This window comes from Loa loa, assembly GCF_000183805.2.
Source record: "Loa loa unplaced genomic scaffold supercont3.1, whole genome shotgun sequence".
Lineage (NCBI taxonomy): Eukaryota > Metazoa > Nematoda > Chromadorea > Rhabditida > Onchocercidae > Loa > Loa loa.
This window is the reverse complement of record NW_018108181.1, coordinates 500,325-522,879: the sequence shown is the minus strand read 5'-3', so window position 1 is coordinate 522,879 and position 22,555 is coordinate 500,325. Positions and strand designations below refer to the sequence as shown.

The 22,555-nt window shown below is 34.4% G+C and overlaps 4 protein-coding genes across 4 annotated transcripts; 1 reads left to right on the top strand and 3 right to left on the bottom strand.

The window, feature by feature from the left end:
• Positions 1–1,649: 1,649 nt before the first annotated feature.
• Positions 1,650–4,389, bottom strand: LOAG_04840 (fibrillarin; the record flags this gene model as incomplete). Its single annotated transcript, XM_003140377.1, has 8 exons — positions 1,650–1,820; positions 2,577–2,689; positions 2,809–2,941; positions 3,030–3,298; positions 3,602–3,711; positions 3,905–4,022; positions 4,133–4,228; positions 4,347–4,389. The coding sequence occupies 8 exons, from the start codon at positions 4,387–4,389 to the stop codon at positions 1,650–1,652; spliced, it is 1,053 nt and encodes a 350-aa protein (XP_003140425.1).
• A 564-nt stretch (positions 4,390–4,953) lies between these two features.
• Positions 4,954–9,793, top strand: LOAG_04839 (hypothetical protein). Its single transcript, XM_003140376.2, has 9 exons — positions 4,954–5,255; positions 5,477–5,532; positions 5,734–5,878; positions 6,032–6,110; positions 6,376–6,581; positions 6,878–7,067; positions 7,425–7,613; positions 7,932–8,071; positions 8,313–9,793. The coding sequence occupies exons 1-9, from the start codon at positions 5,039–5,041 to the stop codon at positions 9,095–9,097; spliced, it is 2,007 nt and encodes a 668-aa protein (XP_003140424.1). The 5' UTR covers positions 4,954–5,038; the 3' UTR covers positions 9,098–9,793.
• A 671-nt stretch (positions 9,794–10,464) lies between these two features.
• Positions 10,465–13,109, bottom strand: LOAG_04838 (proteasome A-type and B-type family protein). Its single transcript, XM_003140375.2, has 7 exons — positions 12,911–13,109; positions 12,250–12,418; positions 12,026–12,137; positions 11,848–11,947; positions 11,430–11,539; positions 11,113–11,237; positions 10,465–10,995 (listed from the first exon to the last, which is right to left on the bottom strand). Exons 1-7 carry the CDS (start codon positions 13,004–13,006, stop codon positions 10,874–10,876), a joined length of 834 nt encoding a protein of 277 aa, XP_003140423.1. The 5' UTR covers positions 13,007–13,109; the 3' UTR covers positions 10,465–10,873.
• Positions 13,110–13,836: 727 nt separating this feature from the next.
• LOAG_04837 (hypothetical protein) lies at positions 13,837–17,255 on the bottom strand. The gene is made up of 6 exons (XM_020446690.1): positions 17,077–17,255; positions 16,674–16,741; positions 16,091–16,225; positions 15,497–15,568; positions 14,488–14,695; positions 13,837–14,366 (listed from the first exon to the last, which is right to left on the bottom strand). Exons 1-5 carry the CDS (start codon positions 17,099–17,101, stop codon positions 14,534–14,536), a joined length of 462 nt encoding a protein of 153 aa, XP_020303000.1. The 5' UTR covers positions 17,102–17,255; the 3' UTR covers positions 13,837–14,366; positions 14,488–14,533.
• Positions 17,256–22,555: the final 5,300 nt, after the last annotated feature.

The window sequence follows — 22,555 nt, the reverse complement described above, 5'->3', positions numbered from 1 at the left end:
TATATATATATATATATATATATATATATATTCCATCATTACTCTAAAAGATATCGATTCTAATCATTATGTCCTTTTGAATCTTAAAAATCAGTCTTAAAAAAAGATATTTCTATGATTTCTGGACCCACAACAAATTCTTATCTAGGTCTGCTATCCTTAGCTCTTTTTTTTAGCTTAGATAGTCTGCTATCCTAGTACCACTTTATTTGATAAAACTTAAATAGAACATTCTTCTAATTTACCAAAAAAACCCACTACCTGATACATTTACCATAAAACTGAAATAAAATGTCCGAATTTCTTATTCTTTTTATCCGATTGATTATTATAAAATGTTTCCCTGCAGCAATAAAAAAATTTCAACATTTACAGCACCCATCTCTATCTTAAAAATTTAGAATTATTCGCTTCCTTACTTTACAGAAGATGACTTTTGGATAACTTTTTAGCATAAAGATTGGATTCTGCCAACCTAGTCTTTATATATTACCTGCACTTACGAAAGCACAAGTAAACCTAACTTCCTTAGCATAACGAAAACTGGTTTAATAAAGATGGAAAGCATAATCTGGAATACATTGGAAATATACTTACATCATCACGACTATTGACCACCACTGAACATGTGAGTTAAGCAATGAAAAGACTTGGGGTATCTCAGGTTTAGGTATCTTGTCAACAAGGTCTTCCTAAAAAATAAAACAAAATCTCCAATGTCTTTAAACAAAATCTTCTATTTAAATTTAAAGGGCTCAGTGAATCAATTTTCATGATTTCGGCATTTTCATGATTTCAGCTTCTCTAAAATATTGTTGATGTTTCTTTCCTTCCTGCCTTTTTTTCAGAAATCCACTTCAAAAAACAAAACATTAAAAAAATCTAAATTGAAACTTTAAAAGCTTTAATGACGAGAATAATTTCACTTGTACATGCTTGAAATGGGAAGAAGAATGAAACAACTCCCCGCTGTTAGATGTTTTAATAATCACTATGAAATGCCAGCTTTTTGGAGACGGTGCTGGATAGTACCCACTCACAACTATTTGGCACAATTGATTTGCATACTACCATCGATAATTGACTGTTTTTCTAACACTAACATTATAAGTCTAGGTTAGCAGTGCAAAATAAGCCCTCAAATGTAATTATTGATTTAAATAACTCAATATAACCATTCACGGACTACATGAAATTTTGCAATTGTTTGCAAAACTTCGTCTACCAACAATGAAAACGTATTCCTAGTTCCTGTAATAGTCTGGCGAAAGGTGAAAAGGAAACTCTATATACTGTGTTCTTAGATAGATTTAAAGAAAAAAAAACTTTATCAAATTATCCAATAAGTGAAAACACTGATTATCTTTTCATACGTAAAAATTCGTGGGATAAATCTTCTAAACTTACCCTGAGATACCGAGATTTAAAATTAATCTGGACACCAAAAAGATAGTCTCATCCATTTAAAACAATTATTGCTATTTCGGTGAATTCAACAACAAAGTAAGGGAGAGAAGGAAAAAAGTAGTTGTTTTACATGAAATTCTTATTCATTTGAAAAACTTTCATTTCTAATCAGATCACATAAATCAGACACGAAACTGAGAAAAACTTTTATGTGCAACAGAAGGCAATACATAAATTTCATGTTAGCTTTGCTTTTTCTTCAATGGACGGTATTCGGCAACTACGACTGCATGATCTCTTTCATATGGTTCTAGCGTTACTTGCTCACGTGGCTTAAACTTCTCTTCTTTTAGTTTATTTACTTCACCAGCAAACACTGCTTCTGGTGCTGCTGTCGAGTCAATGCAATTCGCCTGAAAAATTATTAGACATCTATTTCTAGCTGATAAGAGCTGAAAGCACATGTAATGCACATAAAATTGATACGGAATGACCAACTCACCTTCTCAATAAAAGAATTCAGATTTATTAAAAATAATGAAAAGTTACAGAAAATAATGGTTTCTCGAATGTTTGTTTAATTATTCTTTCAGCTCTACCATTCTACATTTTACTAAGCCATTCTTTTTAAGAAACAAAAGTAGTTAGTTTTTCCTGAGTGGTGGTTTTCCGGAAGTGGTGAGTGGTGGTTTTCCGGAAGAACTGCATGTTTTTGGCTTTTTTCATAGTTATGAATAAAGCTAATTTTCATTTCCCAAACCATTCAACATCCAGCGATTCTAGTACCATGGAAAGTCAGTTCAGTTGTATGAAACTTTGAACTGAATTATTATAGACACAGCAAGGATCACAACCTTGACAAAGTGAGTTGGTGACTTTAGATTCCGTTCAGACTTCCATAATTTTTCAATATTTATAAGTGATCGAAAGAGTTAAGGACGAGAAATAAATGCAAGGTAGATGCAAATATTGTGTGTGTTCTAATTGCTTCAGAAAACAATTGCTCTTTGAGGCATATGCAGGTTTTCTGGCGTTTTGCATGATTAATTATGCCATCGAATCTTAAAATGGAAAAAAAAAATTGCGGTCTTGCGCAAGGGAAAATTTATACAAGTAGATCACAAAGAACGAATGAATAAATGCAAAAAAAAGCGACGGGAAAAACAAACCTTAATCGAGATTACAGCATGACCACCATTTTTCAAGAAATGATGAGCATTTATAGCAACAATTCTAGCCTGATCTGGCTGCGCTACATCGGAAAATATTGTATCCACCACTCCTATAATTAAAATCATTAAAATTAAAACCATTAAAATCACCAAAACCAACATCCCAACAAAATTAAAGAAAATAAAACGCACAAAAATTAATAAAAGTCAAATAAATATAACTACATACCAACAAGCATCCTGTATTTTTGAGGATGACGAGCATCGTCTACAATGGGAATGATATTTGGCCTCTTTTTTGCTATATTCAGCAGATCCCGACCAGATCTATGAGAAAATTCCACTGCGTAAACCAAACCATCCTCAAATAGTATTTTGATGAATCTTGAAGTTGAGTTCTTTTAATAACAGTAATTCAAACCAAAAAAAGCATTGTACTCAGTAACTTACCGGACCAACGATATCAGAGCAGTGGGATACAGTGGTGCCAGATGCAGCACCCAAATACAGAAGTTTCGATCCCGGTTTGATATGTATATCATCTAAACCACCAAGTATTGAAGCTGCCAGTTTTGACCGGAAAGGGTTCCAAATTCGATATTCAACCTTCTCCTTATCGTCGTTTTCAACAGATACTCTTTTTTCACCATACACTGATTCGCCAATAACTAGATTCCGAGTACCCAATGCATCCTCTTTGCCTTTCACGATAAAAACACCTGCGTTTAAAAAAGGTATGGAAACTGAATGGAACGAATTCAAAAATACTTTCAAATAATCCAGTTTACATCTCTAACCCAGTTCACATCTCTGTAACGGAAGCAGTAGCTTTGCAGATGAGGGTAAAACAAAGAATTGAGAAAAAAACACTAAAGGGCATTGTAAGTCAGTAATACATATGCAACATACGATTTTCGAGAAATAAGAATACTTCAGCTAATAAAGTATTAGCCATAAAGTATTGGTATTTGTGTTGCATTCTAGAGACTGAAAAAGCAAAATTAAGTGCAGATGATACTAACCTTCATGTCGGTGTGGCTCGATGATGACCTTTCTACCACCTCGCATTCCTCCACCTCGTCCTCCTCCTCCTCGAGGGCTTCCACGACCACGCGGTGATCGTCCTCTACCACTGCAAACAAAGGAATGATAAAGCATGGCATCTATTACATTTAAAGTAAGTTTTCATGCTGCTATTAACATGATCAGAGCTTAAAAACTGATCAGAAAGAAAGCAAAAAAATTACATCTAACTCCTTACAGATAGCTTATGATCGGCCATCATGACCACAGCCAGCGAAAAACTGTAAAGAAAGCAAACAAACCCTCCGCGGCCGTCACTTCCACTCCCACCACGGAATCCTCTTCCACCACCGCCACCACTTCTCCTGTCACCAAAACTTCCCATCCCAACGCCGTTTTTATCACCGAAACCACCTCGACCTGGAATTTTAAAATTTCACCACACATCACACCACTGTAATTACCTTTATGTTCTAATGTATGTCCAAACAATAAGTATTTTAGTTGCAAAAAAAAAGAGGAAATTTAACCTCCTCCTCGGGGTGACCCACGAAATCCACCACCTCTTGATGACCCTCTAAAGCCGCCACCACCGCCTCTCGGCGAACCTCGAAAACCAACTCCATCTGAAAAATACTGAGATGATGATCAATACAAAATATGCAGTAACTTAAAAATAGAGAGATCAAATTACAGGTCCACCACTGCTCGAGTGAGTGGCTCATTAAATGCGCAAAAACTTACTGGTACTAGCGCCCCCTCTTGGCACATAAGCTGGATATCCCATTTTATAGTCTGACTGAAATCAAACTAGTTTTAAAAGTATTTTCGACTCAAAAATGGAATGAACAATGAAAGCAAAAGGAATATCGCACGAATAAAAGGAGAAAAGAGGTTCTATGGTATAGCAAGATCTCGTATGAGTACTCACCAAAAACAATAACTGGGAGATAAAAGGCTACTGAAAGAAGAACGAGCACTGCTGTCGGGTGGCACACAATCATAGGGATGTAGTTTAAAATCACGTTAAAATGGAAACAGTAGCTAATCCTGTGCAATTATCTTCCCCGGCACCCGGGATACCGATACAGCATAAACAATCTCTTCCAACATGAAATGGCATTTCCAAAAGTGGGGCCGTTAGAAAAACCCCGACGAATATGGAGAGAAAGCATAAAATAGGAAAATGACTAAAAACTCAAAAAGTCCTCACGCTGTTCATCCCTTCGCCAGCCTAAACCCCGCGTACAACGTCGCATTTCATAATGTGTCCGTTGCATTACGTAGATTTAATTTATGTAACGATGATGGGACGGTTCGCTACTGAATGGGAGAGAAGTCAGGGACTCCTTCTAATTTCGCTTTTTCTCAAATATCTGCTAGATTACTCTTGTTCTTCGCCGTTCCCTCTTGAGACAAACACTAAGATAAGTAGTATGTCGCAAGTGGTACGAAAGCAAGAGAATCTACATACTGAAGATTTCAAGGGGCGTCTGGGAGATGCAAGGATGGGTTCCGATGACGAGTATCATTCCCGCCGAGCAAAAGTATTGTTACCAGCGACAGGTGTACTGACCAAAGATGGCATTCCTTTCTACCATTTGAGACGGTATGCACTGAAACCGATTCATCTACAACGGATCAGGCAATGTGGTTCGTTTTCATTCCCTCCCTTCTTTCATTTTTGTTTTATGGCATAAAGAACAGGAAATGTTTGAGTAAAAAATTGACCAAATCATTGATTTTTATGTCAACATTGGCTTGCTTGCAAACTGAGAAATGGCGATGTTGATATCGTATAGCACACAATTCACATCCCGAATACATGTTTCACAACATCTCTTCCACCCGGTGATCTTGAGCATTCTTTTAAGGAGTCGAATTGAAAACTGGGCAGTTCTCAAGTGACGAAAACAAGCGACTTAAAAGGGTTTGACCTGTTATTTCTCTGATACTTTATCACATTTCCTGAAGAACCAAGTTTGGAATGATATGTTTTCTGTTCATGTCTGCTTATAATTGCCGCTCTGGTATATTAGCGATCTTGTATCTGTGTTTGAGAAACTTTGTTTGGAAAAGTGGATTTGGGGTATTTTCGAGAATTTTCGAGAAATGATTAAATTGTTTCTAGAATTGGGAGAAATATGCAACAACAAATGACGTCGATTGCAATCGAGCTTATGAGTTTGCAGGTGGATGTAGTAGAGAGATGAGTGGAGATGAACGGATCAATTTGCTAGTGTTTCAGAATAAAACAAATTTTGTACCAGCAATGTGTAAGTGATTTTTCACACAGTGATAAAAGTCCTTTATATTATCATTTTATTTCTGTTTCAGTCACAATATTTTATGAACTCGATACTCATTTGATATTGTGCTCATTGTTTAGATTTAATAAATATCATTTTTAATCGCTATTGCTTTCTCAGGTGAAGGATTCAATGATCGAACAGGGCGGCAGGTCATCAGCAGAATGTTAATTATGTACCATCCAGGTGAAAGAAGCAGGTACTCATTGTATTTTTGTTTACTGAGCTTCTTTAGCTCTTGTTGGGACATATGTTAGTGTTTTTCAAGATAAGCATCAACACAAAGGGTAGAGAAAAAGGTTTTTATGACGAAAAGTTAAAGCGGCGGTGTGATTTTGGATCAAATTACCAAAAATTTCTTTCAATTAGAATACGTTCCATAGAAATAAAAATCCTATCAGGTGATTGTTATTTTTGTAAATATCGCTTTTTTCAAAGTAACATTTGTTTTCTTTTATGTAAAGGCCGGAATGGAACGATGAACTAGAGAAACAGTTTGAGAAATTGTATGCTGAAGGTTACTCATCTCGGGCTATAAGTATTCGCTTACAACGATCCAAGGCCGAAGTAGATTATCGAATTAATTTGTTGAGAAGGAGAACAGAAAAATCGTGTGATTTTGATGACTGTGACATTGAATTGCCTGATAGCACGCGACAAGTTCTTTATGGTATTAGGTTTCGATATTTTTGCATAAGTTTTACAATAAGAGAAATGTTGTGATTGTTTGTATTTCTTGACTATTAAGACTTACTTATCAGAGCTGTGCTTAAATAGCGTCTGCACCGTAATTCCTTTTTCTTAGATTGGTTATTAGGAAATGCTTATATTTATGAATTTCGAATCCGACTGTTTCTCATCCAAGTTTCCAATCAAATATTGAATTGGCTGGTAGTATATGTAGTCATATATTATTTTTTTCCTTTAATTATTATCACTTTCGCCACATTATTTAATTTTTTGAAGGTTTTGTGAGCAAATGGTTGCTTCCTAAAAATTGTCCTTACGAATTAGAAGAAATGTTGCCAGAAAAAGAAACATGGAATGTGGCTGATTTTGCATTGCTGCAGGATCAGGAAAAGGCTATGTCGTATTTGCCCTGGCTCTCACTCACTTGGAAGATGTTACGTCCTGTTCCTATAATCAAGAAATTTTGGTACTAGTTTTTTTTTGAATAAGCATTTATAATACTACTTTTCCTGAAGAAATTTTCTTATTTAAAGTGAATTTGTCATTTTTTTTTTTTGAATTGTCCTTTTTGCAAATATTTGTTGCCTGAGTGCTTAATTTCAACTTTAACTTTCACTTTTGCTGGGCGCATGATTTTAGTAGTCGTCATTTGCATCAATATGAACACGATCGAAGAGATGCCTAAATTATGACGGCGCGACTGCGCTCCAAGCATTTCATTAAGCTTTGATGTATCCTGTTCTTTTGTTTGTTACTACGAAATGGTATAGGTTGTTATTCGGAATTCTAAGTTTTCAAAGAATGAATTTCATTCTTATTAAAGGTTGAAAGAGGTCGAAAGATTACGTGCAGCGTGCGAAAGATTTGGCGGAAATACAGAAAAGGCTACGGATGTTTGTATGCCAAAACTTCCTCTAATAAGCGTTGGCGAATATAGGCGTGCTCTAAAATTGTTTTTGGAACAAAAACCAATGTTCCCTAGTCATCTTAATATTGAACAGTTACAGAAGAGGTACGGGTCTCAGTTATTCTTAGTACTCTAATGTTGTGTCAGTAGCAGTCATTGGTTGTGAACACTGACTGTAATGCTCTCTGTGATTTTTACTTGATGTGTACATTTTAGGGTTTATGTAAACACTATATGTCATTCTTTATATTATTTTTCTATATTTAGAATGGTTTTAGCCAAGGAATGCTAATAGATATTCGAATTTTATGGTTATACAGAATCTCAGCCTGAGTACTATGTTTGCAAAGATGGAGAGTAAATGGAGGCCTTTGTATGCTATTACTATTATCATATTTATGAACTAAGGAAGTCACATTCCAGAATTGAGGAGGAAAATTTAATCGGCTACTGTACGAATGGTTTGATTGAAGGTGAATTTCTGAAAAGAATGTTCTGCATTCATATTGTCAATTTTAGAAATGCCACAAGGGCAGTGAATCTCGCAAATATCACTTGTGTCGGTAAGCACTTTTAAAGGAAATTATTCTGCGAAAGTTTTTCTACAAAATTTGGAAGAAATTGTTGGGTAGTTACTGGTCTTCCTTTGGAAGCCGATTGCTTGAAGCAAGATTTTCGATAGTAATTCAGAAACTGTATTACGTCGGGGTTAAATGAAGTATAACTTGTTAGTGGTCGTAAAATTGAGCACCTGCTACCACCTAAGCGTTTCAACTGGAGTGAAATTTTCAATGTAATTTTCAGATTGGATTTCCGTTCTCATCGAGTACCTTACACATTTGGATGGAAGCCTACGGAAGTGGCACTACAATATGAAGTATGTAAGAGAACTTGTTTCGCAAACCCTGGAAAAGAAGTGTGCGAATGTTCCGATTAGCAGTAGTGGTACTGCTGTGAACACCGATGACATTAATTCATTGCTTTGTTTAGCAACATCGAACGGGGCTCATAAACATGAACAAAAATACTGCAAACCATATATTAATGGTCTAGAAGTGAGCAATACGAACAGTCAAAAACTTGGAACGAATGAGGAAATAACTTTCTTCGATGTTTATATCGAATACTTCATCGAAAAATTAAAAAATCTTGTCGAATCTCGAATTTTGTTGTTTGATGAGCAGGGGCAACGAAAATTTGCGAAGAAATTAAGGAAAATAATGAAAAAAGATGAGAAATTAGAACCATTGCAAAGGTTGGTTAAGAAAATGATTTTCAGTCTGGAAGATGAGCAAAAAATGAAATTGACCAAGAAGTATCAAAAGATTATGAGAAGATTTCAAAAAATGCAAGAAGCAAAAAATATCAAAAGCGACGTTCACTGTGAACTTAATGAAGCAGAAATATCTCGTGAAGGAGGTGAAACGATAAACTGTACGGATTGTTCTGGAGGAGTTACTGAAATGACCGGAGAAGCAAAGCAGCTAGGTTCTAATAATGATTTTAATATTAATAGCCCACTGGAATTACAGCTGAAAAGGGAAGAAGCATGTAATAATGGTGAATCAAAACGACGGAAAATAGGATGAGAGCTATTTATGGAAGCTCTATTTCATCAGGGCTAAATTAGCTAGTGAAACCACTTCAAGAATTAGAATGTGGTACTGTGGACATCGATCTATTACGGAAAAGAAAGAATAAGGGAATTAAATGTAAAAAGGGAGGAAATTATGATGCCATGACTAGTTTTCCCAGCATTTTGAATGCTTAATAACATAAGATGTTGAAATCCAAACAACCTACTCATTCTTTACCCATTATCTCTGTTTCTGGTAGACAAAATCTGAACTAATATTAATAAACTTTCTTGGCATATGTACATTAGATTGTTTTTTGTTTCGCTTTTTCCGCTTAATGACTACTCTGACTAATCCGTCGTGATTTCATGAGTTTAATTCTTTCGGACCAACAATGCCTCTTTCATATGACTTTGAGTCGTGGGTTCTGTTTCGAGTGATTTCTATCTTTCTTGGACAAAACTGCCAATGAGCCAGTCATTTTACAACCTTAATTATTGAGTATCCAAGACTTTTACTGCAGTCTATTCTAATACCGACTTTCCTGGTGCTGGTTATATTCACCGTTCATAACCCACTTTGTTCGCAAAATGACGGGACGAGTTTGATGTTTAGGACATTTTTTGTTTAACAGGATTCTGTTCGCTAAATGTGACCTTATGCTTGACTTGAATTTGTTGATAACACTAATTTATGAATAAATGCGTCGAAACAATTTGTTCCAACCTGTTATCCTCATTGGGATTTCAAAACTTCAGAGTTATTTCAGACATGTGTTGAGAATGACATGCTTCGTGCTGTTTCTAATTATCCAGGATGATTTTTACGCTAACCGCCATCTTCTGCTCATAGTAGTATCAATAGAAAGCAGAAAATCAGGAGGAACTTATGATAAACTGACAACTTACAAGGAATGAAATATCTAGCAAAATCCACCTCGAATGGCGTAATGAATAAAGTTCATCCCCAAAAATTGATCTCAAGTTCTTCAGCGAGCGCTCTAAAGATATCTTTGTATCTGTCATATGCTTGTACGCCACTTATATGCTGTGTGCTTTTAACGTTTACATTCCACTTAGTGTTGACATATCACTCCCAATTTAGGTGCTAAAGTTAGGAAATGATACAAAAGATTCGGAAAGTTATATTCAGTCAGTTGCAGCTGTAGAACCTCTTAAATTCTTCCGAAACGAGTACTTATGGTTTTAAACTTTTCGAAAACCCGTCAAGATTTCATTGAATTTTCCAAACCCCAATCCCACGAATTAGCAATTGCTTTTGTAGTCCGCCAAAATGATACACTCCTCCAAATCGTCTTAAAAGTAGAGTTTTTTATAACACCCACTTTGAAATATAAAAATGATGATACAGGAATGTTTGTATCTTTTATTTTGAACAGTTTCTGAGACTCGAGCAGTCTTATTGTAAATTAAATTACACTGATAAATCAAAGGTCAAAATCAAATTTTTCCCAGTCAGTAAATTTTGATTAAATTCTGATGCTGTTTTTGTTATCGAACATATATCAAAGACATCTTCACTGCTAAGACATCAGATCGTAGCAGTGCTAAAAAATCCAAGATATTAGCATCGTAGCAATACCAAAAATCCCAAGAAAGTGAATCAATTTCCTTCGAGACCAATTTGGATTACCAAAATCATCAATTGCGTGAAAGTCCCGAATGCAATCTTAAAAGGAGAAAACGAGGACTCTATGCCGAGATTTAATTTACATAAAAGGAAAAGTCCAACAACCGTACACAATGGTTATGAAGTATTAAAAACTAATTATGTTTCCATTTCGGGCTCGTAAACAATGTCCCGTCCCAACTCAGTAGCAAATTCGTAGTAAAGCTGCGATACGTCCAGTGGCGGAAAACGAATTTTCTCAGTCGGCGAAATGTGCACCACTGCAAGAAATAATGATAAACTGTTTCAAAATGACTGAACCAACAGCATAACCAGAAACATACAGTATAGCCCAAATTGGAGTATGAAAACTGATAAGAAAAAAAAGAAAAACTAACTATTGCAAACACCACCAGAACCAGTATCACGATAAGTAGCATGCATTATTCCTCGCCGACCCAGTTTGTATGCTTCGTCATCCGTCATTTTGGGCTGGTAAAAATTATCTAAGATACCATAAGCACTGAAATGAGCGGAATATCCTGCCATAATTATCGTGTATTCCTGCCAATTTTTTAATGAACATCGAAATCAGTTTCCACATTTGTACATGAATTCTTTTGCTCTTCAAATTTAAAAGTTTGGAGGACAAATTTTTCGTCTTTCAGCAATTGATGAGAATAGTTTCAATAATTCGAATATATGGAAAACACACCTCAAAGAACCTGAACCTATGCTACACAGTCTTAATTGGACGCGTTGTCCTTCACTGTCGACTTTGAAAATTGCAGGTCCACGTTTGTCATAGCCGGCAATCATGGATCCCTGTTGAAAATGAACAGAGTTTAAATAAACATTTTTCCTATTGGCGTCATCCTTACCAACAATTTTCTATTTAATAATTAGCAACTCTCAATAAAGAATAACGTGATAAAGATTGCAAAGGAAGGAAGAAAACATCGTAATTCAAAAAAACACATCTGTTCTTTTTCTAACATTACTTTCATACCAAAGCTTTTTAATAAGTTCAACTCGACAGATATCAATTTTGCAGATTCAAGAAAATGATTCGTAAAAACAAAAGGGCTCGTAGAATCCGTAAAAAAAGTAGTTAGTAACAAAACACCACTCACAACCGACAGTCCATGGTTTCGATACGAATACAAAACATTCTGGAAATATTTGCTTGCAGCAGCCACAGTAATTTCTGTCTTTTCCCGAAGCTCATATAGCCTAAAAAGATAAAAACTGTCAAGATAAAAACGTGAAAAAAAAAGACAAAGAAAAACCAGAATGGTGCAGTAAACTAACGTGCAGTATTTAGCAACGATACGTGTCCAAAACTGACAGTCGGCAGCACCACCAGCCATAGTTGCTACCATTCGATCGCCGATATCCAGTATTTTCATAACACTCTTAGATGCTAAAAGGAAATTTGACTTAAATTTCACTAAACCCTTATATGTTTATAGTTCAAAAAATCTCTAGATTTTCACTGGAAATGAATGAAATTAATCTGGCTGAAATTCGCTTACATATGTATTCTCCAGCAGATGCACGCGAATCTACAGCAATTATAATCCCTCCCTTATCTGCCGGTGTTTTTGGCTCATAGATGAAGGCAAGTGTTGTAGTTCCTTTCAAAAACTGGAAATTCTTTGCACCCGAATGCTTCCCAAAATGTGATTCGACAAATTCAATAGGCTGAAAACACAAAAATCCACCGGAATATAAGCAATTCTTAAGGTAGTCCCAGTTAAAAATTAAATGAATAATGCCTAGTAATGCAGATGTGTTTTCATAAATTTACGCAGCAGAAGGCCTACCCCTTGTCCTCCGCGCTAATAAAGATGATGAGAAACCTTTTTGAATCGCATTTTGACGTATCTTCCTTAGAGGAAACATACGATCAAATGAGAAACATGATGTCACGTGAATAGGTGAACTATACAAAAAGATCAGAGTATACATGGAGACAATTAACGTGACTCTCACGTGAGTTCTCTCCCTTTTGCTGGACATCAACGTGAGCTGGTACTACAACTCCATTAATTAATGGTACTGTAGTATAGAGACCACCGAAACAAACTGAACATAAAATTAATCAAACAGTTCCCTTAAGTACAATCGATATTATATTTCTTGTCGTTCTTACAATACGCAATGAATACTAAAGAGAATGAAAAAGTTACTCACTGTTCCATATGGAGGTTGCATGAAGCAGAAATCGTCAATGACTGGTTCGTGAAGGTCACGCTCTGGAACGTCATCATCTACGCTACCGGTAAGCATGGATATCTGTAGAAATAGGAGTTTGAAGTCTACCCAGAATATTCAAACGATTATAAATACCAACCCACTCTAACGCTTCCAACAGCACTAACCGAAGATGTCATCAAACCAGTATCGATGCGCTACTCTCGTTTTATGCAAATCTTCGGTTCAAATTTTTCGATGGGAGCTTTCATTTCTTTTGTTACTGACTAATTCGAACTTGATCGAAAGAAATGCTAAAAGTCATTCGTGGTAAATCTTTCATTACTAGGAAATGTCGCGCTGCGGGAACAATTAATAGTCAAATCTTAAAGGAATATTTTGGAGGTGATAAAGCAATGAATTGGAAACAGTTCTTGACTTGCTTGAATTTTTGAAAGCACTGTTGGTTATCTGGATTTCAGGGATTTCCTATATTTCTTATTTAAATGATTACAGCTACTTGTTGCATTTTCAAAGTACTATTTATAGTGCACGAGTTCCTTACCTTGGCAATTTTGCATGATACTTGACAGTTGTAGAATGCTGACCTTTATGGGAAGTTCACTACTCCGATCCACACAAATGAGTCTTTTTATAAAATTCCTGGGCGTTTTAATTCCCAGTTCTCGAGAAGAATCTCAAAATGAGTCTGTGATCTTGCTTATCTCAAACTTGGGTCTAGAAAGGAACAGAATTGATGAAGTTGTATAAAGTTGAGCTATTGGATTAATTTGTTCAAAAGACGGATATCATGAAATATTTTACTTGCTAATTATGGATAGTATGGAGATCTGCATTTTAAATACGATTAGTCATCAAATATATCACAATAGAAAGTCATAATAACCAAAAGTATGCAGCAGCTTGGCGTTTTTTCAAGAAATAAAAATTTCGGGAAACCAATATGAAAATATCTTTCCATAAGTACTGAGACTTTTACATACAAGGGCATGTGTGAGAATTTTAATGCTTACGAAAAAATTTCAAGCGATAACGGAGATGGGATCAAGAAAGTATTCAAGAATGGAGCACATGTACAAACCACTCACTTGACCTAAGTTTTAAAGCATGCGATGTAACTAATATTCCGAACAAACTCACTTCGAAATGAAAATTCCATGACAATAATTGAAAAATTATCATTGAAAGACGGTACTATCATTCATATTGAAGCATCACTATCATTTTTTAACTGATCAAAGCTTATATATTAGAATTTGGATTTTTGAATTTTCTGCGTTGTCTACCAGCACGGCGACGCCCTCCACGTTTATTGTTTCTGTCATTTTTCGTTTTCATACTACCATAATGTTCCAGATGGCACTGTTCATCGGTTTCCCTGATTTCCATTCTTTTTGCAGCAATTTTTTCATCAATTATTGTGTTTATTTTACATCTGCAACAATTACACCAATGTCACACTTTGCTCAGAATGTTTCTATGACAATTACATTCAAGAAATTCCACTTAAGAAAATGGCATGTCCTGCTAAGGTTAATGAATTCTGGATGACTAACAGTTTACTGATGGTGCAGCATTTGGACAGCTGTCCGCAATAACTTTTCAACTTGCGTGCTTCACGAAAACACAATTTCTGTTGTGCATCATCCTTTTTGCCTTTGTGAATTGGCCGCCGACTCTTTCTCTTATTTTTATTTTTTCATTGGTCACAAGTTTGTTTATTTTGTCTGGATTCTTCTGCAGTATTGCATCACATTTGGCTTTCTGCAAACATATTCGTTTATTCTTCAGAAATTATCCGTTAGTTTTGAAATTATTACACAGAAAAGATCTAGGCATCATCTTTAAGCTTCATTTCAAAGAGGCAGTTTCTGTCGCACTATTGTACTTAGTAGACACGTTATCTTCTTAGTAGGTTTTGACCTTTCCATAAATTTGTTCTCTCTTTACTGTTACAGCATTCTGGACCACTTGTCGCAAGAACAGACGAATTCTCACTATAGCTAGCTTGCTGTCTCCTGTACTTGTCAAGTTATGATGCCTTACTCGTTGACGCTTCGTATAGGATATCTTTTTGAGAATCAGTTGTGGGAAGTACTAATTGCTAAAAAAAATTTTCACTTTTACTTGGAACAATTTTCTTTATTTTAATTGAGGCTCATGAATTCCACAATGGAGCGCATTACTATTAAAGATATCACTTCACAAAGTTAGAGAGCAATTTCATGAACTCAACAGGGCCGGCTTTTTTTCCCAATGGCTGGTATTGTCAGTTACTCTAACTTATTCATTTGGATTGCATCACTTCCTGGAGATTTTTGCTAACGATAGAACCTACTGATTTCATGGAAGCAATATTTATTCCCGAATTTACTTAATAAAAAAACTGGTCATAGCGATTCTGTCTTCTTTTGGTTATTCCAGTTCTCTTACTCTTTGCCGGCAAAACATGTTTCAGTTTTCCTACTCTTTTCAATCCAGACCAATTATAGTTGAATATCATAGAAACAATCTTGAAAGCCGACAAAATAATTCACAATGGATCAAAAAATAATTTAGCAATACCTTTTTCGCATTTGTGATAGTTGTCGCAGTGGGTGATTTTTCGCGTAAACAGTTTTCGTAAAGCGAAATCCGCTACAAATGATCCGTTTTGCAACTAATTTTAAAAAGTTTTAGTGCATGCTATAAAGTCTTGGCAATTATGATTAATTCGCTTATTAGCAGTGTATATTTATGAAAAAGCTGCTTATTTCAGGCGAAAGATTAAAATAAGCTTAAACCAAACAAAGAAGCTGTTGTTCTGATGGCAGAATTCTGCCGATTCAAAGGTTGAAAAGTTATTCGGATAAATGCAGTTCATATTCCATTTTAAAAAAATGAAAATTTTAATGGTTCGCCGTTAAACCAATTTTACGCCAAGTTCCATTTCTTCTCTCGCTACTACAAAAGACTTTGCATTTCCGTTTTTTAAATATGGATTTGAAATGAGGAAATGTATTAGCATATTATATTTCAACAACTTTTGACAAACCGATTTTAAAGCTTTATTTTAGTTTGAATTTGAATTTGGAATCATTATTCATACTTCTCGTAATACACCACTTAACACAAAATCCAAAATCTCCCTTTTTTTTATGATTCCAAGAATATACATGCCTCATCAATTAGTTCCTTGAGTTCCGACTCCAAAGAATCGTTCCGGCACTCTCTCTTTTCAGTATACGGTAGACATTCGTCAGTTTTGGCCCGAGATTTTGCATAACATTCAATGAGTTGCTCACATGCCAGACTCTGCAACATTTCATAAATCAAATAGAAATTAAATTTATCAGTTATACTTCCAAAAATGTATTACTTCTATAAATAATTTCAATATTTGGAGCTCTATCACTCAAAAAAAAAAAAACTGGAAACGAAAATTCTTGCAAAATTTGATTATCAACATGGTAAAAATTTTTTTTACGTTTCAAACAAAACAAAAAAACGCTGTCGCGTCTTAATCCCCGAAGAATCCAAAATGCTAGTTAAAAAAAAGCCTGTTGAAATGGATTATTTCGTGTTGTAAACCTCCTTTGGCAAACCAATATCCAGCCATATCCGATGTGAATCAATGATGTTATGAGAAATGCACTCTACCAAATGATCCGAGAGCCAAGAAAAGCTAGGCAAACTCTCATTTCTGAAGTGCTTCATCAATATGACCTCCCTATACCGTCAAAAAAGGCCACATGTAACGAACCTCTGGTCGAACAATGTTTGAACTGATCGTAATGAAAAATGCCGCCAATAAGATCATCACAGAGTTTTCTGCAAGTTTTTGTAGAAATTATATGAACAACATTGCGGAAGAAATTCAAGAGTGAACTTTCTGAAATAACAATTAAATTTAAAGATAATCAATCGTTTCCATTCATATGATCTTAATTTACACTTACCCCAGGGATTACAGAAAACCAGATAGTGAAATATATTTCTGCTGAGTTAATGAAGAAATAACAAAAGTAAAATTTGAGGAAAAAAAGCGGAAGTTTAACAAAGGAATATAAGTATCAAAAAATGAGGAAAAATTTTTCCAGAAACATCAATACACTTCTCGCCGGGGAAAATCATTTCATTAATTAAGAGCGACAATAAAAATGCACTTTTGTAAGTTATCGTCAGCATCATAGCTTCAAGGATTCTGGAACAATCCACGGAATATAAAACAAGATCATTTGCATGAGATGAAAGATACCAACCAGCTATGGGAAATGAGAAATTTGAGATGAGTGAAAAGACAAAAAGATATCTCAGATACACTCAGTGGATTGTTTTCACCAAATCTGAAGATGATCGATAAAGTGAAGGCTCATGAAAAAGTGAAGAACATATTTTTCGGGCAGTGAAATGTGAAGCGTTAATAATTGTGCTATTTTATGTGGATGAAGGTACTAACCAATTCTTCAATCCTGAAATGATCAACTGGTTAATGTCCTCAGATTAAAACATTATAAAACTCTTATCACCTACCTGCAAATATTTGTTTTTTTTAATGAATGAATTGCCAGCGAAAAGGATTTCAAAATCCTTAATTATTATCATCTACCTGCAAATACTTCGTTTCCTCTTTCAAATGAGGCATAATAGTTTTTCATTTTGAAATAAGAAGTTATTCGGAATCTGCTTGCAAATTGGTTATATTATATATCAGAATTTTGAAAATATCGGTAAAGGAAAAAGAGAAAATAGGATGGAATGCTATGGAGTCTGAACAATTGACAATAGTATTTGATTTTCCTTTTATCCTCTTTCTACTTCCTTGGAGATTTAGAAACAATTAAATATTCATATTTTTAGTGGGATGACAATCAGCTTCATGGTCATTTCTGAGAAAACGCCTGTTCAGAGTGAAATTATTTTTGAAGAATCAAACTCAGTCACTTTTTCGAATTTTTTTTTAGAAGTCATAAATGAAGGATTGGCTGGAAAGTGCTGCGGTTGCATAGCGAATTAAATTGGTGCATTCCTGAACTATCTTAAAACAGCAAGATATGCTTGAAGCAAGTTAGCACCAATGCTGTTCAATTAGCATTTATCTTCTATAGCTAAGATTTCTATGATATAACAATTAATATAATATCCGGTGTTATGTTAGTTATCAAAGCCCAGAAAATTTTTGTAAAAATTTTGGAATAAAAAATGAATTGCGGGTAAATAGTAAAAAGTAAGTAAAACGAAGTTCAGGTAAGTAGAGATAAGTAGTAAAATAGTAAAAACGTAAAACGTAAAACGAAGTTCGAAGTGAAATTTTTATTTTGAAATCAAAGCTACCATATTACTATTCAAAACTGAAAAAAACTCTTTTTGTGTATTTTTTTTTTTTGAAAGTTGATACATCAAAGGATAAAAGTGGTAAAGTGCAAAACAAATCAGATATGGCGACCAAGCATGTAACAATAAATTTCCTTTTTTCGGAAACCAATCATGTATTAACTTTTAATAAGCCAAAAAATTACTCAGAAGGAGGGATTGAAATTTGATATGTCAGATGTGAAAAGTTATGCAAATTAGTTCAGCTGGGGAATGGAAACATGATATGCTCGGAACTGGATCATAGTGATGTCCTAAGCTTTTTGAATATATTAAAACTACCGTATCTATGGAGTCCGAAAAAATGATATTTTCAGAAGGGATTAGAGGACAATCCGACACATTTGATAAAGGCAAATGAACATGCTTAACAAAAATTTTTAAAGATTAAAGTTGGCTAAGATATTTCATAGAAGTTCCATCACTTTTCATTTTACCGATGCACAGGCTACCCACTCTATCCACAAGAAATATTTCGCGCTTTGGCGATGGGTAAGAAAAATGAGGGTACATTTTTACGGAAACATTGGAGCTTCAGGAAGTGCGCTAAAAAGCAATCGATGTCCATTTCAAATAAAGTAACCAGGTAAATTAAAGTATCCATCCATATTATTAAAATTTTCCGATAAATTTTAGATTAATATCTTCTACAAAATCCCATCTCAAAACTGAGTACAAATGTTCAGATAGTTGCTTACATCATTACAAATATTAACTCTTAACTCTTTTATGGAAACAACGATAGGATGAAAAAAATTGATATATTCAGAGAAGCTAAATACTTCTGCTTCATATTGTTCCATTATGTGAAAAACTAATTGTTTATGGGGAAATTCAGAAAGCTAATTATAATTATTCAATTTATATCCAACAAGTAAAATATAATTAGTGGCATTCGTCCTTCACTGATCATGGGAATGAAGTAAATGAAGATAAATGCACATTTCTATGAGGAGACGATGTTTAGGACACGACCGCGATTCCGCTCTTTTTCAATGTTTAGGACACGACCGCGATTCCGCTCTTTTTCAATGTTTAGGACACGACCGCGATTCCGCTCTTTTTCATATATTAATTTTTGATTCTTTTCAGAAAACATTCAAAAATATACTTCAATGGAGGAAAAAATATTTTCCTGAAATTTATTTGCTTCCTGAATCATTGCATAATATAAATGGAACAAAAAGCAGATAAGTATCAACAGATCGCAGACTGCTTAAGATTATTAACGTATACATTATATCATAAAACATCATCTTGTCTAGTTTTACCAACAGACAATTGACCTCCAATGCGCGACGCACATTGTTATTGTGATCTAAGAATAAATATACCAAGCAAAACTATTTCAAGCCCTTCCTCTTAAATTAATTACCTATATGTATAGTTAGATCTATTCGATGCATATTTCAGTGAACGATCATCGCCACTCTTATACCACGATGAAATCACCAGACCAAATCATAATGACAGCTCAGTAATTTCTCAAAGTTTTAGTAGTTGGCATGGGTAAATCTCCTGTAATATCTGTTCTTTCTAATATCTTTGTTCTTTGAGTTCTAATGAAAATTCCAATATAGAACTCTCTATTTGCTTAGAAAAAAGTTCCAGCAATAATTCAGTTCGCTTTCTACGCAGATTGTACATCTGCAAATGACAAATGACTTCCTGTCCCCAATGGAGTGTCCAAGTTGGACTTTTAATCCTAAATGATTTTTGTAAATTATTACATTTTTTCTTGTTCTACTTCTCCCATTACCTAATGACTTTCATTTTACAAATTAATTGATTTTTTAAACCATTTTTGTTGATCATCAATCCATTCAATAGCAATGAAACAACCGAAAAACCTTCCGTTTATGGTCTTTAGTTAAAAAATAATTTCTGCGATGAATTACTTCCTCATATTCTTCACATCCCACTCCCTATTTCTCCTTACAAGTCTCTCGGAGATAATTCTTAGAATAGAGAGAGTACGAGCAATTAGAGAGGAAGTAACTGGTAAGTAATATATCACATTTTATTGAGACAATTTGTAAAAGAAAGTGGAATCAACAACTGTTAAATAGGATATAAAATAAACAACAAATGATGGTAAAACACATCATAAATGATTTTAAAACAGATAAATAGTAAAACCTGATAAGAGCACTAAATGTTGTCAACAATAGTGAAATGTTAGCAATAATTGAAACTAATAACTGATTCATCCACGAGTGATGAATCTCTGAATCTTTAAAAGAATTACTACCCTTAGCCTTCCTTTCATGATTATCAATTATCAATAAATGTTTCTCCTGACTGAAGAAGCTATCATTTGGAAGTCAATTTGATGGTAAATAAATTTAATGAGAGGGATAAATAGATCACTTCCCTCTTTTCATTCAACCTCCCTTCTAACAGGCTACACCAACAACAAATAATTTGAGCTTTATAAGCGAAAAAGTCCCATAAAGTTGTACAAAATTCAAGGAAATCGCAAAAAAAAAATCGTTTTCAGTAATGATACAAATGGCTCAGAGCCTTGTGATTTTGGTTGTGTTTAATAGCCAAGCAGCAAACAGGAATTTGAAATAAATATATTCTATCTAAAGAGTAACCTGTCTAGTGAGTGCCCAACTAGCACTGGTATCAAATAGAAGACATATCGTGACAAAAAATAAAAATAAATAAATGAAGAGATGAAGAAAATGGTTGAAGTTCTATCACTATCAGTGCTTCCAATTTTAAACAGACAAAAATGAGGGAAGAAGAAGCAGTTGAAAAACCTTGTTGATACAACACGTTTTCTTATTGAGCCACTTGGTAAAATCTAAAATTTTCCTTACTTCCATATTAACTTCTATCTCCGTCTTCCGCAAAGAATAAATTTTCAATTCCTATAGGGAAGTTGTCTGGCATTACTTCACTATGTAATTAATGTTTATTGATGTCAATAAAATAATTAGTATTCAAGAAGCGCAATTATTTGCCTACAAAGATATCTTTTTGCAAATAATAGCTATAAATTTAGACCAATCTTGAATGATTAAATCATAATTAATTGTATCTAATTAACTGAAAAGCACACGTATTGCAACAAAATCAAATTTAACAAAATTAACGATCGATATTGTTTGCTTCTTCACTTCGCATGAAGCCCAGTTAATGATTGATGAATGGAAAATTCCAATTCACATCTAGCAGGACTGGTTTAGAAAGTGGATAAATGAACATAGTTGCAAGGATATGTTGTCGATACCGCCTAATGCGGTCGATCCTATTCGAATTAGATGGGTCAATGAACAAATGTATAATATACGTGAATGCGATTAACAGACCATTTGTCGTCCATTTTGCATCCCAAGAAGTAACACAAATGAAACATTTCTATTTCCCTTCAACGATGACCACTCTGACCACTGGTCACTAACACTAACACAGTTAAATGAGCTTAGTTGCGAAGGAAAAAGTTGGAATTTTTCCGCTTTATTTTATCCATAAAACAGGCCACAATTTTGCAATCAAATGATGTTAAATTGAAAGAATTAAAGGTGGCATTAATATGTGACGAAAGATAACAAATGTTACATATCAAAGAGAACAAAATCGACAAAAATGATTGCTATTCTTTCTCCAGAAATTGAACAGATTTAATATTTATTTTTGCTTATTTGTCATTTAAATGAAACTTGACATAGCTTAGCAAGTCATCTTATCCTTTCTTATCCTTCCTTGTTTATCTTATTTTTGTTATCATTAGTTTTATCATTAGCCAACGTATACTTGTCATATTGACATATAAGTGTGAAACTCATAGCAAGCATATTTCCCTTTTTCGCTTCAAGCCAAAATTATTTTAATTAAATTTCAGTAATGCGATCTGCAGACCAATAGACCTTCATTAAGTGAATATTCCATACTAAAATGGCATATGTCACCAAATATCCGAATGTTCTCAACAAACAACATCTATATGTTTTTTAATTGAAAAAAAAATTTCAACAATATGTTTATCTTACGGTGGGCTATACTTTTTGCACAAGGCATTTTCTCTTCTTTATTATACACTCCCTGCTGGTTCCAATTTATACTTAATGCTTTCCATTTGAAAAACACAAAATGATGGAAACGTAAAGAAAAGATGAAGATGTGTTCTCAGAAACTGGAGAATGGCAGGGAGGCTCAACCTTTTCTGACCACTAAGAATTTTTTCAAATAAACCGTGATAGAGAGAGAGAGAGAGAGAGAGAGAGAGAGAGAGAGAGAGAGAGAGGAGAGAGAGAGAGAGAG

Coding starts and splice junctions, on each gene's coding strand:
- LOAG_04837 (XM_020446690.1), bottom strand. CDS start 17,101: ATGATGCTGACGATAACTTACAAAA. Junction 16,742..17,076: donor GCTGACGATAACTTACAAAA/GTGCATTTTTAT, acceptor AAAAACTTGCAG/AAAACTCTGTGATGATCTTA. Junction 16,226..16,673: donor CAAACATTGTTCGACCAGAG/GTTCGTTACATG, acceptor GAAATGTTGCAG/AGTCTGGCATGTGAGCAACT.
- LOAG_04839 (XM_003140376.2), top strand. CDS start 5,039: ATGTCGCAAGTGGTACGAAAGCAAGAGAATCTACATACTGAAGATTTC. Junction 5,879..6,031: donor AAATTTTGTACCAGCAATGT/GTAAGTGATTTT, acceptor TTGCTTTCTCAG/GTGAAGGATTCAATGATCGA. Junction 6,582..6,877: donor CACGCGACAAGTTCTTTATG/GTATTAGGTTTC, acceptor AATTTTTTGAAG/GTTTTGTGAGCAAATGGTTG.
- LOAG_04838 (XM_003140375.2), bottom strand. CDS start 13,006: ATGCTTACCGGTAGCGTAGATGATGACGTTCCAGAGCGTGACCTTCAC. Junction 12,419..12,910: donor TGCAACCTCCATATGGAACA/GTGAGTAACTTT, acceptor TTGTGTTTTCAG/CCTATTGAATTTGTCGAATC. Junction 12,138..12,249: donor ATCTGCTGGAGAATACATAT/GTAAGCGAATTT, acceptor ATTTCCTTTTAG/CATCTAAGAGTGTTATGAAA.